We start from the raw sequence: 18,393 nt of genomic DNA on the forward strand, positions 1-18,393 counted from the left end.
CCTGGCCTTCCCCTCCGGGCTTGGCACGACCAGTGACAGGGAAGGCCTGTGTGCGGGAGCTCGGCTGGGAATATGGGGTCCTTAGCATCTGCTGTTTTGTTTTCAACCTCTTGGACCTCTGTGGAGATATTGAAACAATGGGAGGAGTCAAGTTCAACATTCTAGAATGAATATATATAAATATATCCATCTCTCTCCATACACACACACACACACACACACACACACACACACGCACAGTGACAGCGAGTGTCCTTGGACTAAAACCGGGAAAAATCGAATAGAAACTTTTTCTCATTTGGTTGACGATTAAAGATGAAGTAAGATAATCACGGTCCTGTAAAGTAAGAGTTCTGGAATCACCTCTATGGTTCTAGCTCTGAAATTCCATCCTTCATCTGGCATGCTTAACTATGTATATTTATATAAGTATATAAATAATACATTTTAAGTATACAAAACATTTATATTTAGTAATATAATTTATGTTTTATTTATTCATATTTTGTATGTTTGTTATTAAATTATAAATTTGATATGTAATTATAATATTACTACATATAAATATGTAATTATAGTTATATTGTGACATAATTCTGTTATATAATTCATATGATATATAATTATATATAATTACTTATTATGCAATTAAAATAACATATATATAATTCTACTCTAATACAGAATTACTATAAATTTATTAATATTTAATTTATTAATATAGTTTAGTTTATGTATGAAATACCAGTTAGACTGTCCTTAGCCCTGAAAATTCATAATCTCATTGAATCTCAGACACTCCTGGGAAATGGTTACTGTCAACCCCTCCTTGATAAGTGGAGAAACTAAGGCTCAGCACCCAGAAATAATAAGTGGCAGAGTCAGGGTTATGCACCCAGGCCTAGCAACCTCAGAGTCTACAAATGAAACCAGGATTCTACGTCAGCTGGAGTAAGGGCTGCTAAGATGTCAGGTCTTCTTCTTAAGATGTCTTGGGATGTTTATGGCCATGCCACCCTGAACATTCCTGATCTCGTCTGATCTTGGAAGCTAAGCAGGGTTGGGCCTGGTTAGTACTTGGATGAGAGACCACCTAGGAAGACCAGGTGCTGTAGGCATTAAAAAAAAAAATGTCTTGGGGACACTCCCTGATTTACCAGGTACCTGCGGCTGTGTCAGAGTCAGAATTTGATCTTGAATGAGGACTCCAGACCTGGAATCTGCCCCTTTGGCTTGGAGACACTCCCTGATTTACCAGGTACCTGCGGCTGAGTCAGAGTCAGAATTTGATCTTGGAATGAGGACTCCAGACCTGGAATCTGCCCCTTTGGTCATTTATTTAATAAACACTGCTCTGCACCCAGCCTGTGCCGGGTGGTCCTGGGGACACACAGGTGAGCAAGACAGGCCCAGGCCTGCTCTCCTGGGGCTCACAGTCTAGAAGGAAAACACTCCTGTCCCAGACAGTGAGGACTCAGAGTCCATGGTGCAGAAATGGGGTGGGGGAGGGAGACCCGGAGGGCTCAGGTCTGAATATGGTGGCCAGGAGAGGACCTATCGAAGTTGTCAAAATCAAAATAGGGCCTCAGAAGGGTATGACATCAGTTATGCAAATTGCATCCCTGTGCTCTTTGTTGCATAAAAGCATAAGAGTGCAAATTTTTTCCATCAAGATAGGAAAGCAAAGCCTTGAGCAGGTACTCGGGTATAAACTTTTACTCTTGTCACTTTGTGACAAGAGCTTCCCTCACCCCATCAAGTCAGTTTGTGTTCCTGCCCAAACATTGTGTTTTCTATTACCGAGCACACCTGAGGGGCAGGGAAGACCTCAGGAGAGGGGATGCCAGAGCTGAAACTTGAATCACAGCTGGAAAAAGAGAGAGAACAGCATTCTAGGTAGGGGGAACAGCGTGGACGAAGGTCTAGAGGCCAGAGCACTGCGTGGAGTTCGGTCTGACTGACGTAGAGAGCGAGCGAAGAGCACTGAGATGTAGCGCAGGCCCCAGATGAAGGAGTCAGCTCTGTGTCCTGAGGGCACTGGGGAGCCATGGAAGGTTTAGGAGGAGGGGAGTCGAAAAGTCACACCAGCTGTCAGCTCAGAGATAAAATCAATGAAAGTAGGAAGTGAGAGTCCCCCAGAAGACCTTATGGTGGGACAACTCCCAGCCATCCACTTACGATCTCGGGTCTGAGACTCAAGCTTACTGTGTCTCCGTTTCCCTGACTATGAAACAGACTAGAATCAACCTCAGAGTTGTTGAAGGGCTCAGTGAGGTAATGGTTGGGAGAGTTTGGCGCAGTCCCTGGCATTCGGCCAGCACACTTGTATCCGATGCCGCCTGCCCTGGGAGTCATTATCCCTGGCCGCTACTGTCATTCATTTACCAAGAGGAAACCAGATGTTTTAACGTTTGTTCCGTAAGTGGGTATTTCTGATCCTTAAAATGTAACCACTTATTACATTGCTTTTTTTGTCTTTAAAAGGCATATTTGCAGTACATCCAGTGCTTGTGGTTGTGAAGGCAAGAATCAGAATAATGATGGGAACTATAATTATACTGTCAAGCATGTGTCTGGCAGTCATCCTGTTAGTACACCGTTCTAAGCACTGTACAAACATTAGATATGGGAATTTTTAATCTTGAAAGACTTTGCCAGAATGCCCTCCACGTGGGGCTGTACCAGCCACGTGTGAGAGTTCCCTCCTCCTTCAGCTTCCGACACAGCAAGTCATCAAGCTTCTGGATCACCTGCCAATCCAATAGGCAGGAATTATTATCTCAGTTTGTTTTACTTTCCATTTTTCTTGCTCTGAGTACACTGAACATTTTCCCTATGTCAAGAGACATTTGAATTTTCTTTTATAGGAACTGCCTACCTATATCTTTTGCATATTTTTCTGTTAGGTTGCTGATATTTTTCCTATTGATACTAAGTGGTCTATATATTAGTGATATGAGTTTTTGTCTATGATATCAGTTGCAAATCATATTTCTGGTACGTCACTGTTCTTTTGACTTTGCGGGTCGTGGGGTTTTTTCAACCTTTGCCAAAATTTCTTTTTATGTTTATGTCAATTTTTTCAGTCTTTTATGGCTAGAGCTTGTGTTCTTACCACATCAGCCACCATTCCAGTGAGAGGCAGAAGAGTGGAGTGTGTGAGTGTGTATAGGCTGGAGCCAGACTCCAAGGTTTCGACTCCAAGCCCTAAGCAATATGGACATTTAATGAGAGGAAGTGAGAGAAACTGGAGGCAGAGGGCACACCCAACATATAGTTCAGTGGCTGAGAATTTCATCTGCCTGGGTGTGGATCACAGCTCTGCTGTTTACCACCTATGACGTCCCCCCAAAATGTCGTAAATTCTCTGAATCTTTATTCCTTCATCTCTCACAGGGGTAGGATAGTTGTATCGGTCAGGGTTGGGGCAAGAAGCAGATGGTCTACTCGAAATAAATAATAAGAAAGGTTTGATAAAAAGACTATTTACAAAGGGGTAGGGGGGGTATAAGTAGAGTGACATGGGACTGTGCATCACCCAGGGGCAGGAAGCTGATACCTCCCCTGGACTGGAAGCTGTAAGACGCAGAGCGGGCCCCCAAACCGAAGGATAGTGGTATATGGAGACGATCGCTCAATAGAAACTTCAGTAGGGGGACACAGCCGACCCATTCTGGTGGCGCAGGGAGAGAGCTGTGGGACCAGTAACCTCAAGGTTACTCCCATTGGCAGAAGCCACCCAGAAGCAAGAGGCGAGGGGACCCCAATGATGCAGCTCAGAGAAATCAGCCCGTCAAGGAGCAGAGCAGAAAGGAGAGTGGACCTGAGCACATCCAGCCTCATCGATGCTTCGTGGGGTTAGTATAACAGATGAGTGAGAGAACACATGTTCAGAGCTTAGAACAGAGTCTGGCTGGTAGGAGGTACTCAACGAATGTTCCTTTTCATTTCTACAATATTTTTATCGTGATAACTAGTCACCATCAACTCTCAAATGTGCCACACTCATTCTCGCCAGCTCAGGAAGGGTTACTTGGGGCAGCATCTCACCTTTGGTCCCGCTGGATCCCCTCTTCTCTCCTCTCCCGCTCCATCTCCTCCAGGCACCCTGCTCGCATCCTGCACCTGCTCTGCCTCCTCGGAGCGGTCCTCCTCTGCGTCTCTGGGATTCTTGGCCGAGGGAGCCAGTGCTCACCTTCTTGTACTCAGCAGCCCTGATGGTGTTCTCTCTATTTCTTGGTTCCGAGGACACGAGGCCCGGCCAGAAACCATGATCTTCTCCCCTGAGGGCCTCCCAGGGCCTGGCCATACTGGGCGAGAGGCACTGGGCACACACGGCAGCCTGGTCATCAGAAATGTGACAGCTCTAGACTCGGACAACTATACAGTGGTGCTGGAAACCATCGAGGGATGCAGAAGTGCGACAGGGCAGATGCACGTCGAGCGTGAGTGGGGCTCCACAGCAGGAGGGACTGAATTCTCGGTCGGCAGGGCCCGTCAGGGCCCATTCAGTGCCAGTAATCAATTGCTCCCTAAAAACCCCCCTAAAACTTAAAATAGCAACCATTTCTTTAGCTCATGATTCTGCTAAACAGTTCTCCTGATCTCATTCACAAGTCTGTGGTCAGCCAGGGAGTTCCTGGGCACCAGTCCGGGGTAGCCTCCTTCATATGTCTGGCAGTGACGTGGCTGGCAGCTGGGGCCACACAGCCTCTCATCCTCCAGCAAGCTAACTTGGGCTTGTTCAGTCAGCAATGGAGGAGCCCCGGGCTCAGAACTGGCGTGCCATCACTTCTGCCATGTTTTATTGGTCAAAGCAAGTCACGTGACTGGTCCAGCTTCAATGGGAGGGAAGTAGGCTTCACCTCTTGAAGAGAGGAGTTGCACGTTGCTATCTATTTTTTGTCATCTGTCACACTTTCCAACAGATATTCATTAAATGTTTGTTCATCATCGCTTGGGGAAGGGCAGAAGTCTCTGTTGGCAGACTTCAAACTCGCCTCTGTTTTTATGAGCTATTCAGCTTTGGACTTGAACTTTCATACCCAAACCAGAAAAACAAAGCCCTGAAATTAACCAGACCTATCCTCCCGAAAAGGTAGTTTAGAGACTGTATTTGTCTGTTAGGGCTGCCATAACATAATACCATAGACCAGATGGCTTAAACAACAGAAATTTATTTCTCATAGTTCCGGAGGCCGGAAGTCCAAGGTCAAGGTGTCAGCACGTTTGGTTTCGTCTGAGACCTGTCTCCTTGGCCTGCCGATGGACTTCTTCTCACTGTGTCCTCACACGGTCTTTCCTTTGTGTGCACACTCCTGTTGGCTTTCTGTGTGTCCTAATCTCTTTTTATAAGAACACTAGTCAGATCATATTAGAGCTCACCCTAACGGCATGATTTTACCTTAGTTATCTCTTTCAAGGCCCTGTCGCCATATATATAGTCACATTCTGAGGTACTTGGGGGCTAGGGCTTCAACATATAAATTTGGAGGGGATACAATTCAATTCATAACAGAGACCATATTACAGTAGCCCCCTTTATCCATGGGGGATATGTTCCAAGACCCTCAGTGGAAACTGCAAACTCTATATATACCTTGCTTTTTCCTGTACATACATTTTCGCTTTAAAGAATTACTTTACTGTCTACAGCCATGCCACGCTGAACGCGCCCGATCTCGTCTGATCTCAGAAGCTAGGTTAGTACTTGAATGGGAGACCACCTAGGAAGACCAGGTGCTGTAGGCGTTAAAAAAAAAAAAAAAAAAAAAAAACAGCAAAGAATTACTTTACTGCTTCTCTGTGGAATATCCGAATTGCCAACATCACTACTTTCCAGAGAAGGGTGAATTCATCAGGGAATGGCAGAGTTGGTTTCTCCCACCGTAGAATTCCCAGTCTATCAGGGCAGACAGACATGAAATGAATAATCCTAAGGGCAGGGTCAGAGACAGCTTCCCTGAAGAAGTAACATTTAAAACGCTATCTGAAGAGAAGGGAAGGTAGACAATAAAGATGACGTGGAAGGTTGTTCCGGCCAGTGAGAACAGAATGGACAAGGGCTGGAGGGCTAAGAGATAGCTTGGTGAGTATGAGAAACTTAGAATAGAGCAGTGTAGAGGGTGTGGGCCATGTGAGGCCATTGACTTTTAAGTGTGGCTAAGGGAGGCAGGTAGAGCTGGGGGTCAGTAGACGTGCAAGGCCTCGTAGGCCTCAGGAAGAACCTTAGACTCCTATTCAACAAAACATTCGTCGATGCTGATTGTTATGTGTGCATCCAATGCTTTTTTTAGTGCCTTCTCTGTCCTGGCTGGTGCTGGCATCACAGCCAGGGAGATGTGAGAACCCAAGAAGATATCTGACCCACTGAGGGACCAGGTAGGGCTTCCCAGAGGAAGGGCTATCTGAGCTGGGGCTTGTAGGCTGAGCAGGAGTTTGCCAGGCGAAGAGTGGGGAAACGCGGTCCTGCAGACAGGCCAGCCAGAGTAAACACCAGGGAGCACAAGTGAATGGCTCCAATTTACTGAGCGCTCACTATGTACCAAACACTGGGAGATTTCACAACCTGAGAAAGCAAATGCTCTGAGCACCAATCCCATTGCACAGGTGGGGAAACTGAGGCTCAGAGAAACAACCTCAATACCCTGTGGTAACATAGAAGCAGAGGGCCAAGCTGGGATTCTCCAGCACTCTATGATCCTTAAGATTCCACACACACTGCCTCTCTAGCCCAGCAACGTCTCTATGGTACAATGCAAAGTTGAAAAGGGGGGGTTAGAACCCCACTTTTGTACTGGGGGATATTTACCCCCACCAGAAAATTAAAGGGCTGCTGAGTTCCATCAATCTGCATTTCGACGATCTGAAAGCTAATTCTTCTTCTAAAGGCCCACCTCCACACCTTTGCCTGTGCGATTCTCAGCCTGGAGCTTGTGCAGGCTTCAAAACCCCAAGGACCTGCGTTCAAACCACTGTTCCACCACTTACCAGGACCTCGTGTCTGTGTGCTTCAGTGTCTTCGTCTGTAAAACAGGGATCACAGTAGAACCTACCTCACAGGATAGTTATGAGGAGGAAATTGAGTTCACCCATGTCAAATGCCTAGCACAGTGGGGTGTGTGTCCTAATCTTCTCTTTTTATAAGAACACTAGTCAGATTGTAGAACCTACCTCACAGGATAGTAGAACCTACCTCACCGGATAGTTATGAGGAGCAAATTGAGTTCACCCATGTCAAATGCCTAGCACAGTGCCTGTCACAGGGTAAGCGGATGTTAGCTGTGAGTATTTCAAGGGACTTGACCTCTTTGAGCCTTCATTTTCCCACCAAAATGGGGATAACAATAATAAGCTCTACCTTGTAGTAGTCCCTAGGACTAAATGAATAAATCCAGTGCTTTTCCGAGCTTTTTCAATCATGACCCATGGTAAGAAATGCATTTCACATCATGGCCTATATTCATGTGCGTATATACACACATCATAAGTAACTAAAAATAAGCGTCATGGAATAGCAAATATCTCTTTGAGTAATAAATTCTGTCATTTTCTATTATATTTCATTTCATGTTTTAAATACCGATTACTAAACCTACTAAATGATTTCCCTCAGTGCGGGTCTCCCTCGCAGCATGACGAGCTATAAGTTAACGTGTGTTTAGAACAGAGGCTCACAATAAGAGCCTTGTCTACGTGGCTGTTGTTTCTTGTTTCTTGTTTCTACACCTGGTGGACTCTTTCTCTTCTTGCAAGGCGTAGCTCAAGTACCACCTCCTCCAGGAAGCCTTCCGTGAGCTCTCTGGCTGGGCTAAAGTTCTTTTCACTTATCATATTGCACTAAGATCGGAAACCAGCTCAGTGTGAAGGTTCCTAGCACTTGCCATGACATCACACTCCTCAGGTTCAAACCCCAGCTGTGCTCTCTGTGACCTTGAGATCTGACCCTAAGAACCCCGAGCCTTCAGAATTTTTCAGCTGAAGAAAAACATGGGAAGAGGACCATGGTGAGGATTATGTATGCCCCCCCGTCTCTGTAAAGAGCACCCCCCTAGCAGCCAGTGGCTCAAGCCCCAAGCTGTGGAGGCTCCCTTGATTCCTCTCTTTCTCTCCCACTCACAGCCAGTCCATCAGCAAATCCTGAGGGCTCTGCCTTCAAAAATAATCTAGAAGCCAGCCACTCCTCCCAGCTTCTCGGCCTGACCCTGGTCCAGCTGGGGTATTTATACACTTCACCATGTCAGTCATCAAGCCACCCACGGTGTGCCAATTCCCCAGCATGCTGGCCTGCTGCCTCCATGGGCAAATGGGCTCTGGCCACCAGCGAAAGCCCTTAAGCAACAGATACACTGCTGGCAGTTGGAAGTGGTGAGGATGAGGGTCTGGGGTGGGGACACCAACAGGTCTGCCACACTCAGTGTTGGGCACAGACCAGGCACTCCAAGCACATTTGTTGGTGAACGAATGAATGAATGACTGTCTCTGTGGTGGGCCAAAGAAGTGCTCAGCTTCTCTGAGTGGTCTCCACGCATATGGCCTTGCTCCCTGTTCACACAGCCAGCCGTGACCCGGTGTTGCTACCGACATTTCCAGAGACTATCCAGGGTGTCATCCAGAGTGACCTCAACTACTCAGTGGTCTTGAAGTGTCTGACTGCAGTCAGCCCCAACCCCGTGCTGCACTGGACCCTCAACGGGCAGCCCTGTGGGACCGGGTCGATGCTGATCATCCGGAAATTGTCCTGGCAGCACCTGGGGACCTACACGTGCACGGCCAAGAACAGCCAGGAAGAGCATTCCTCCAAGTCTGTGACCATCTCACTGTCGCGTGAGTCCCTCTCCCCCACCCCAGACCCTATACCCTCGTTGGTCACTGGCCAACTTTCCTGGTTCCATCGAGCCATCTTCTAGAGTGGTCTCCCTGAGCCCCTTTATGACCAAGATGTCATCCCAATCTTCCCTCCACGTGGCAGAATGGGCATTATAAGCCCATTTTACAGATGAGAGGCTGCAACTCAAAGAGATGAACTCTCATGAAAACTTAGCTCAGGGTCTGGAGCCTGCTGCCTGTGTCCCAGCTCCAACCAGTTGCTGGCCGTGTGAACTTGGGAAGCCTGAGCCTGAGCCTCGGGCACATGCCTGTGAAAAAATGCAGGTGATAACATCACTGCCTGTGTCCCAGCTCCAACCAGTTGTTGGCCGTGTGAACTTGGGAAGCCCCTGCCCTCTCTCTGAGCCTCGGCACATGCCTGTGAAAAAATGCAGGTGATAACATCACAAGTGGTTCTGAGCTTGGGCTTTGCATTTTGAATTCTGGCTCCACTACTTCCTGGCTGTGTGACTTTGGACCGGTACCTCGACTATTCTGTGCCTCGGTTTCCTCATCTGTAAAATTGGGAAAATAATAGTGCCACCCAAAGTGTAGTTATCAATGAGATAAGCAGGTGAACAGCTCAAAGTAAGAGTGCCTTGCACTGCTGAACATTAGTGAGTAAACAAGAGCTAGTCGGCATCATTGCTACAATCAGCATCATCGATATTATGAATTTTGTGATGGTTACCGTGGGCAGTAGCATCCATGGAGCTCTGGGCAGCAATAACAGGAACAGGCAATCGTAGGAATAAGAAAAATATTTTGGGAGCTGGTGGAAGCCGATTTCAATTCCTACCCTTGTGCCTTCCTGGACAGGTGACTTAGGACAAGTGACTTCCCTTCTCTGGATATAACAGGGGTGATCGTGTATGCCTCTGCAGGATTGTTAAAAGGAATTGAAATAGTGCATATATGAGGCTGGCAGCATACCTGTTAGCAGCAGGTACTTCAAGTAAGAGGAATTACATCACGAATATAATTTTGTTGTCATGGAGGGCAAGTGGCTTAGAGTGGGCTAGAAGGGCCAGTAGAGAAGTAGGGGAGGTCATTGGACAGCAGACAAAACATCCAAAGCATGGGAAGGACAGGATGATGAAAAGCCTGGCTTGGCCAGGTCCCAGAGAGCCGACTCCTCTCCCTGGTCAGGGCCCAATCAGTGACAGCTTCAGGATTTGGTTTTGGGATCATTCACTGGGAGAAAAATATGTTTAATCTTGTAGAACCTGGTGACCCTGATATGTTCATTAAGAATGACGATACTTCCAAGAGCCCCTTCACTCATTCATCAGCTCTTCAGGAAATGTTTATTGAGCACAGACTGTGTGACCAGCCCATGCTGGGCAGTGCTGAGGACACTCTGATGAGGAAGACAGCCCCAGGCCTGCCCCCACCGGACTCCCAGTCTAGTGGGGGACAGACCTGTCCACAAACAGTAATGACTGGGGTGGGGGAGCCCAGAGGGCTGCGGGACCCAAGGGGGCGCCTGACCCAGCAAGGCAGTCAAGGACGGCTTCCTGGAGGAAAGGACATCTGAGCTAGTTCTAGGATGCATAGGAAATATCTAGGCCGAGGGGGAGAAAATGGCATTCCAGGCATTCCAGGGGCACAGAGAAAGTCCTGGAAGTAGGAGAGAGAGAGGTGAGCTTAGAACATTGTATAGAGTCCCATGGGGCTGAGTTACAAAAGTGGGGTGAGGAGAGATGAGGCCGGCCAGGTGGCAGGGCCTTATGGGCCAAGGTGAGGGAGCCACAGCAAGGTTCTGAGCAGAGGAGGAACAGGGCCAAGTTTGAGCTCTAGAGAGACCCCTCTGACTTCCGTATGGGGGGGATGGGTAGGGGAGAGGCTGGGGCAGGAGAACAGGAACGGGGCCCAGGTGCAGATCCAGAGGTTGGGGATGGACAGAAGAGGCGTTTGGGATGCGGAATGGCGGGAGCGGAGGGTGTGCAGGGCGGTGGCTCCTCCAGTCTTACTCCTTCTTGGTCCACAGAAGGCAACGTGGATCCCACAGATGCTGAGCCTATTGAGCCGAACCCCATTTTCTCTCTATCGGGAAGATCTGCCATCGCCCTCGTCATAGCTGGAAACCTGGGGATCCTGATAGTGATCGCAGGCATGGGCTTCACCATCATCCAGAGCCAAAGGCGCCTTGTGCCCTTCACCCCCGTCCACTGACTGACATCTACTCAGTGCCCATGAGGCACAGAGCTCTCTCTGCACCAAGACAGAAGCCAAACCAACAGCCTTATCCCAAGGAGCTTCAGGCTCATTCAGAGAAGATGGCTTTGACCCCTGCTCTGCCCATCCATCTACCTCGTCAGTGTGTACAGTGACCCCAGGAGAACAAAGAGACAGGAGTGAGCAAATCCCAGCTCCATTATGGACAAGTCACTTCCCCTCTCTGCGCCTCGGTTTGCCCACCTGCCAAATGGGGATGATCATAATAGCGCCCGCCTCACGGGGCTGTTGTGAGGATCGAACGAGCAATTATTTCTAAAGCATTTAAAGCCCTGCCTGAGATACGCTAAATGCCATACTCATTCCTTCTACGCATATCTGTCGAGGGCCCACTGTGTGCCAGGCACTTGGGATAACTTGGAAGTTAACAGTGGGGAGTCCCTGCCCTCATGAACTTGAGTTCCAGTCACAGAAGCTAAAAATTATGTGATGACCGAGTGAACTATAAATAGTATGTTGGATGATCAGTGAGTACTAAGGAGGGGAAGAAGGCTGGGAGGGGGCCAGGGGATGGGCCACGATTTAACTAAATCAGCAAAGGCCTCCCAGAAAAAGTGACACTTTGGCAAAGATATTGAGCAAAGGAAAGAAGGGAGGGAGGCAGTGGGTATGTGGGGAAAGGCACGCCTAGCAGGGGGACAGCGAGTGCATAGGCGCTGAGGTGGGACTTGCCTGGCGTGTTCGAAGAATAACAAGGAGGCCAGTGTGGCTGGAGTGGCGTGAGGAACGGCACAAAGGTGACGTGAGATCAGAGAGGGAAGGGGGTGAGTGACAGGCAGTGTAAGGTCTTCTGGGTCGTGTAAGGACTCGACTTTCATTCTGAGTAAGATGGGGACCATGTGGGTTAGAGCAGAGGAGGGACAGGATCTGACTTACAGCTGACTTATATTTTCATCCTAGATGTGCTAGCTATTGTTATAATACTATAATAATGTAATCTCACATTATATTATTATAATATAATCTCACATTATATTATTATAATATAATCTCACATTATATTATTATAATATAATAATAGTATATCTTGCCACGTCTAGAGTGTCTATTCTGTGCCTGATAAACATTATTCTGTTTAATCTCCACAAGAGCTCGACAAGGTAGGGAGGTGGGGTTGGGATGAAGGTCTTATTTTTGTCAAGGAGAAAACTAAGGTTCAGAGAGAAGTGAATGGCCCCAGAGCCCACAGCTGGGAAGGAGAGATTCGAACCCAGAACCCTACTCCTAGTTCTAGCCTTTAGCCTACACTGCCTCTTTTCAGCTGTTAACGATATGAGCCTTTGAAGCTTAAAAACTGGGGAAGGGAAATCTGCAAATCGAAATGGTTTGGAAAGACTTGAGGGGCGGGGGGCAGCTGAGAGGGACAGAGCCAGGTCTCTAGTCGGCAAGTCCTGTGTAGAACCTTCCAGGGGGAGGGGAGAGCCAACCTGCTCTCTGGATCACCGCATCGTCTTCATTACTGGCATTTCCTGGGACCTCTGTAAGCCCCGGGAGCCTTCAAGTCATGACAGCTCTCTAGGATGGGTCCTGTTCTTGTCCTCATTTTCTAAACGAGTAGAACCAAAGTTCAGAGAAGCTCATCAACTTGCCCAGGGACACACAGCTGACAAATGGCTGAATCAAAACCAGATCTAATTTCAAAACCTGTTCTTAGAGAGGAAGGGTAAGAAATCAGGCTGGAGTGAAATCCTCGCCAGACCCCCCCGACCAGTACCTGCCTCCAAGAGGGGGCAGGAAAGGTCACTTCCTGTCTTCCGCACCATCTCAGCACAGACAGTGGAAAAATGCTGATGTCCACCAGAAGGAGCCAGCCTCATCCAATCAGCTGCGACCTTGGAGATGAGGTCATGGGGACAAGCGTGGCTGTTGTGAACCTCCTAGCAGGAGCCCCACACATGTCTGCCACACCCACCAAGGGCCAAGAGAGATCCCTGTCGTTTGCAGTTAAGGCCATGGACCCCGAAATGAGGCTACTTAGGTTCATCCCCACTCTGCCATACACTGGCTTATGGGACTTTGGGTGAGTCCTTTAACCACTCTATGCCCCGTCTGTAAAATAGGGATCATGGTAATACTGACCTCAAAGGGTAGGTGTGCAGGTTACAGCTGGTGGGAGAAAATCGCTGTAAATAGCACCTGGCACATGGTGAGCCTTCGATAGATGTCAGCCACAGGTATTATTATATCATTATGATTATTAATTTCTCTGTCTTCCATTGTAGGACGGAGAGGCAAAGAATACGGATATGCAGCTGAAGTGGGGGCACCTGTCTGTCAGTCTAAGAGGTGATGCCATTAAGGGCAGAGAGAGAACCCTGAGGCCAGGGACATAATGAAGCCCTCCTGTTTTCCTGACCATTTGTCTGTGGGCTGTTCCCATCTTGTTGAGAGCCACGGGGACTGCTTTTATTTCCTCTCGCTGGCTGCCAACACCCTATCTGCCCATCTCACCCAATTCCTGGAAGCCACCTAAACAAGCAGTGTATATTTCATTAAATGTGTGGGCTATAAGCAAAAGAAATTTGCTTATAGCCCACACATTTAATGAAATATACACTGCTTGTTTAGATGGCTCAATAATAAACAAAAGGAAAATTTTAATATAAGGATCCAGGAAGATCTCTGTAAATCCAAGGGTGTATCAGTTAGCGCTTGCTGTGTAACAAACAACCCCACCAAAAAAAAAAAAAAACCTAACAACGGACATTTATTTAGCTTCCAATTTTGTGGGTTCTTAACTTGGGCTGGGCTCAGCTGGGCCATTCTGGTCTCTGCTGGGCTCACTCATGCATCGTGGCCCATTGGCAGGTTGCCTAAAGGCTGTCTGGACTAAGACAGTCTCAGCTGGCCTCTCTTCATCTCTCATTTTCCAGGACGCAGACCCAAGTTTGTTCACATGACAGAGGCAGGATTCCAAGAGTGAGAGCAGAAGGGACAATGCCTCTTAGGGCTAAGGTTAAGAATCGACACATCATAACTTCTGCCACATTTTATTGGCCAAAGCAAGTCACATGGCCAGCCCAGATTCAAGGGGTAGGGAAATCGATTGCACCACTTGATGAGAGCAGAAGAATCCATGGCCATTTTTGGCACCTACCACCAACGGCAGGAGTGCTGGGGCCAGGGCAGGTTCTCACCGCCTTTCTCAGCCTCCCATCCCTCACCCTTGTCGTCTCCTCCTCCAGGAACATGGAATCACAGTTCCCTCTGTGTGTGTCTCTCTGCAGATGGGCGCTCAGTGTTTCTTCTTCCATGTAGAGAAAGACACCGTCCTGTAACTTTCAAGTCCACAACAGTGCTGTTTGAGGGAACAGCTCAACTTAGCCAAAATCCCTCTGCCTTGTTTCCGAAACCCCTGGAGAAGGCATCCAATTGTCTCACCTGAGACGGGTGTCAACCTTGGTCTCACCACTGTGGCTGGGGTGGGAGCAGGGACATTTTGTATAATTAGAGCCTCAGGAGCTCAGCCCTATCTGTGAGGGCTCAGTGCTCAGATAACAGGGGGAGGTTTTGCTTCATATGCTGAGCAGACACCCCAAAATATGTCTTCTACACACACAGCCTAATTTTGCTCTTTTTCAAAAAGAAAGAAAAACTTCCAAATGCAGAGAAGAGGGGAAGGTGGTTGCAACCCCCAGAAATCCATGGTACATTTATAGATTGACTACTCAGATTTGAGCTGCTGGAGAATCTTGGCAGACAGCAAAGGGGAAATGATTATGGATGAAACTCCCGTGTGAAAATACCTAACATTTGAGAGACATTCAGTGCTTCTGTGACCAATGGAAAGCCACTTACACATCATTAGGATTAGTAGTGGCAGACCTGAGTTCGAATCTCGTCTGTTGAGGGCTGTCCATGAGCCAGGCACTGCACTGTGTACCCCGTGTGATCCATATCTTATACCATCCTCACCGTACCTACTGAGGAAAGGGGAATCCGCCCCCATTTTACAGACAAACAGGTGAGGCTCAGAAAGAGAGTAAATGACTTGCCCAGGGTCACATGGGTAACACGTGGTGGAGCTGGTCTCCAAGGCAGGCTGCCTGAAATTTCTGTTTGCAGTCACCCCCTTCTCTCATGGTCTCCTACCTCTTATGCCAGATAGATGTCATTGTGCCCATGCACAGGGGATAAAAACGAGGCTCAGAGAGGGCAAGCGACTTGCCCAAAGCCACCCAGCTGGGCGTGATGCCAACTAAAGTCCACCCAATTCCAAAAGCTGTGCCTTAGACCAGCGTCGGCCGACAGAACTCTCTGTGGTGAGAGCAATGTCTACATCTACAATGTCCAATGCACATGGCCGCTGAGCCCTTGAAATCTGTATAGTGTCGCTGAAAAACTGTATTTGAACTTATTACTTTTAATTAGTGTTTATTTATACACCGCTTGGGACCCGTGGCTATTATATCAGACAGTGCAACTCTGACTCCTCATTGTTAAAAATAAATAAATCTCCCAGCACCATATGTGTCAATCACTGGCTCCATGGCTGTTCTGGGGTCCTCACGCTGGTCTCCCCAAAAGTTCAGATTTGCTCCCAAGTCCCTAATATTTAACCAGTTTCTTTCCCACCTGACACTTCCTGCTGTCCCCCTTGCTTTCACTTCCTTTTCTCCATTGTCACAGGAGAAGTTGGTCATCTCCTGTCTGGTTGGTGGCAGAGGGAGCTAGCTTCTGCGACTCCAAATCTGGCTGAATCTCAGAAGTGACACTGTAGCTACCTTGGCCACCAGCCAGTATCCAGCTGTCCCCTGGTCCGGGCTGTAACATTGCCCCATACCCTTTGGAACAACCGAGAATCACTGTGATGTCCTTCCCCACTAAAAATAAACTGCAGATTTCCTCAGAGAGAACTCCTGGCCACTGTGATAAATTCAGTCCCCTGGCTGAATGACACAATGTGTCGTTAAATGTTTACTGGCGTGATTATTGAACAGTTCTCTCATCCATTAGACTCTCAGCTCCATGACAGCAGGACCTGTATCTGTCACACAGTGTGTGCTCAATAAATGTTTACTGAATGCATGAATGAATGAATGAATGAATGGGAGACTGAAACCACACTGCTAGGAAAATGCAAAGGCTCAGAATGGATGCATCGACTCGGTCACGAACCCTTCTCCAAGCTGGAGTTTAACTGGAATAACTCGACCCAACTCCTCTCATTCAACAAATATTTATCGAGCACACACTGTATGACAGATACAGGTCCTGCGATCATGGAAGGACTTCCCGCATCGATTATTGATGTCTGCTGACAGCTTGGAACAGAGAGGGGTAGTAAGACCCACATTTGCTTCCGCTGCTCTTCAGCAGAGTGTCGTATTCTCTCTACACCCTCTTCGAAAAACGTTACCCCCTCACAAAGCCTACTTAAAGTATACTGGGAGTCACAATTATAGAGGCACAGCAAGATGCCTGGGCTACTGCAATGACGTCTAGTTCATTGGTTCACCCGACAAATATTTCCTGAGCACCTTCTATGTGGACCTTCTATGTGGCTGGCTCTGTGCTGGAGACACAGCCGTACACAAGACAGACATGGTCTTTGCCCTCAGAGTTCACAGAATTGATCTCCAAAAGCCAGCCCTCTCTTGCCCAAGTCCTCAGCCTACTCACTTCCCACCCACCTCACAACCTCTTCCCTTTCAAACACATGTACTCTCTCTTCCTCAAGCTCTCAAGCTCACGCTCTCTCTCTCTCAATCTCTCTCTCTCTCTCTCAATTTCTCTCTCTCGCGCGCGCGCGCACACACGCACACACACACAGCTGCATGAGTAAGTTTTCTCTAAATTTCAGTATTCACAGAAAAAAAATCCTATATGTCAGAGTGAGAAAGCGGACTAATGAGCATATAACAATCAGAGATCAAATCATCACTAAAGTCATTAGTTCATTCATTCATTCAACACAACTTCCTCCAGCACCTGGTCTGCGTCTAGTCCTGTGCTGAGCAGGACCAGAGCCCAGAGGTGACCAAGACAGCCACAGACCTAGTCCCCCAGGGCTCATAGTTCAGGGTGAGAAACAGATCCATCCCCAATGACAACCTAGGGTAGTCAGGGACTGGGATCTGGAAGCCCAAAGGGAGCACCTGATCCAGCCTGCAGAGCCAAGAGGGCTTCCTAGAAGAAGAGTCAACTGTACCAGAGAACGCCCTAAGATGATTAATAACGAAAGCAGTCATGTCTTAGGAAATTGATATGTAGCAGACATTATGCTAAAGGATTTTAATGCATCATTTCCGTTTATTTCATCAAACCCAAGAAAGTGGATGCTATTATTAGCTCCATTTTACAGATGAGGAAATTGAATTGTCAATGCCCAGCTGTGAGTCACACAGCCCCGGGCCCCACCTCCTTGGAACTTAACGGCCCCGGTGGGTGACAGAGATCCAACCCCAGAGAGTGTCAACTCAGAGTGACTGGGCTGAGACAGGGGAGCTGAGGGAGCTCCGGGGTCTAGGAAGACTTCCTGGAGGAGGGGACAGCTCAGCCATAGCCTAAAGTGTGAGTAGCCATTAGCCAGGTGAAAACTAGAGGAAAAGTGTTTTCACCGGTGAGCAAACATAGCTTGTTTAGAGGGACTGGAAGGTTTCAGCCTGGCTGACCAATGAAGGGGGCAAGGAAAGATGTCGGAACAGTGGTCGGGGGCCAGATAACGCAAGAGCTAGTAAACCAGGCTCAGGAATCTGGACTTTCCATTTGGTTTTCCTTGTTCACTTCTTAAGTTTTTTTAGATCCCACAAATAAGTGAAATCAAGTGGTATTTGTCTTTCTCTGTTAGATTTATTTCGCTCAGCATAATGTCTTCTAGGTCCGCCCACGTTGTTGCAAATGGCAAGATTTTATTCTTTTTATTGCTGAGGAATAATCCATTGTGTGTGTAGTGTGTGTGTGTGTGTGTGTGTGTGTGCGCGCGTGTGTGTGTGTGTACAAAACAGAAACAGACACATAGATACAAAGAACAAACTAATGATGGCCAGAGGAGAGGGAGCTGGGAAGATGGATGAAAAAGATGAAGGAGAAGTAGAGGTATAAACTTCCAATTATAAAATAAAGAAGGCACGGGGATGTAATGTATATATAGTCAATAATATTGTAATAACTTTGTATGGTGACAGATGGTCACTAGCCGTATCGTGGTGATCACATCGTGAGGCATATAAATGTCAAATCACTATGCCGTACCCTGAAAAGAATATAACACTGTATGCCAACCATACTTGAATAAAAATATTTTTAAATAAAATAAAATAAATATAATTGTTAAAAAAAAAAAAA

The 18,393-nt window shown here is 47.6% G+C and overlaps 1 protein-coding gene and 1 pseudogene across 1 annotated transcript; both read left to right on the forward strand.

Moving 5' to 3' along the window:
• Positions 1-999: 999 nt before the first annotated feature.
• Positions 1,000-1,118, forward strand: LOC112479687 (annotated as a pseudogene).
• A 3,152-nt stretch (positions 1,119-4,270) lies between these two features.
• IGSF23 (immunoglobulin superfamily member 23) lies at positions 4,271-13,362 on the forward strand. The gene is made up of 4 exons (XM_015589269.1): positions 4,271-4,445; positions 8,557-8,826; positions 10,859-11,012; positions 13,329-13,362. The coding sequence occupies exons 1-4, from the start codon at positions 4,271-4,273 to the stop codon at positions 13,360-13,362; spliced, it is 633 nt and encodes a 210-aa protein (XP_015444755.1).
• The last annotated feature ends 5,031 nt before the right edge of the window (positions 13,363-18,393 follow it).

This window comes from Pteropus alecto, unplaced genomic scaffold (genome assembly GCF_000325575.1).
Source record: "Pteropus alecto unplaced genomic scaffold, ASM32557v1 scaffold194, whole genome shotgun sequence".
Lineage (NCBI taxonomy): Eukaryota > Metazoa > Chordata > Mammalia > Chiroptera > Pteropodidae > Pteropus > Pteropus alecto.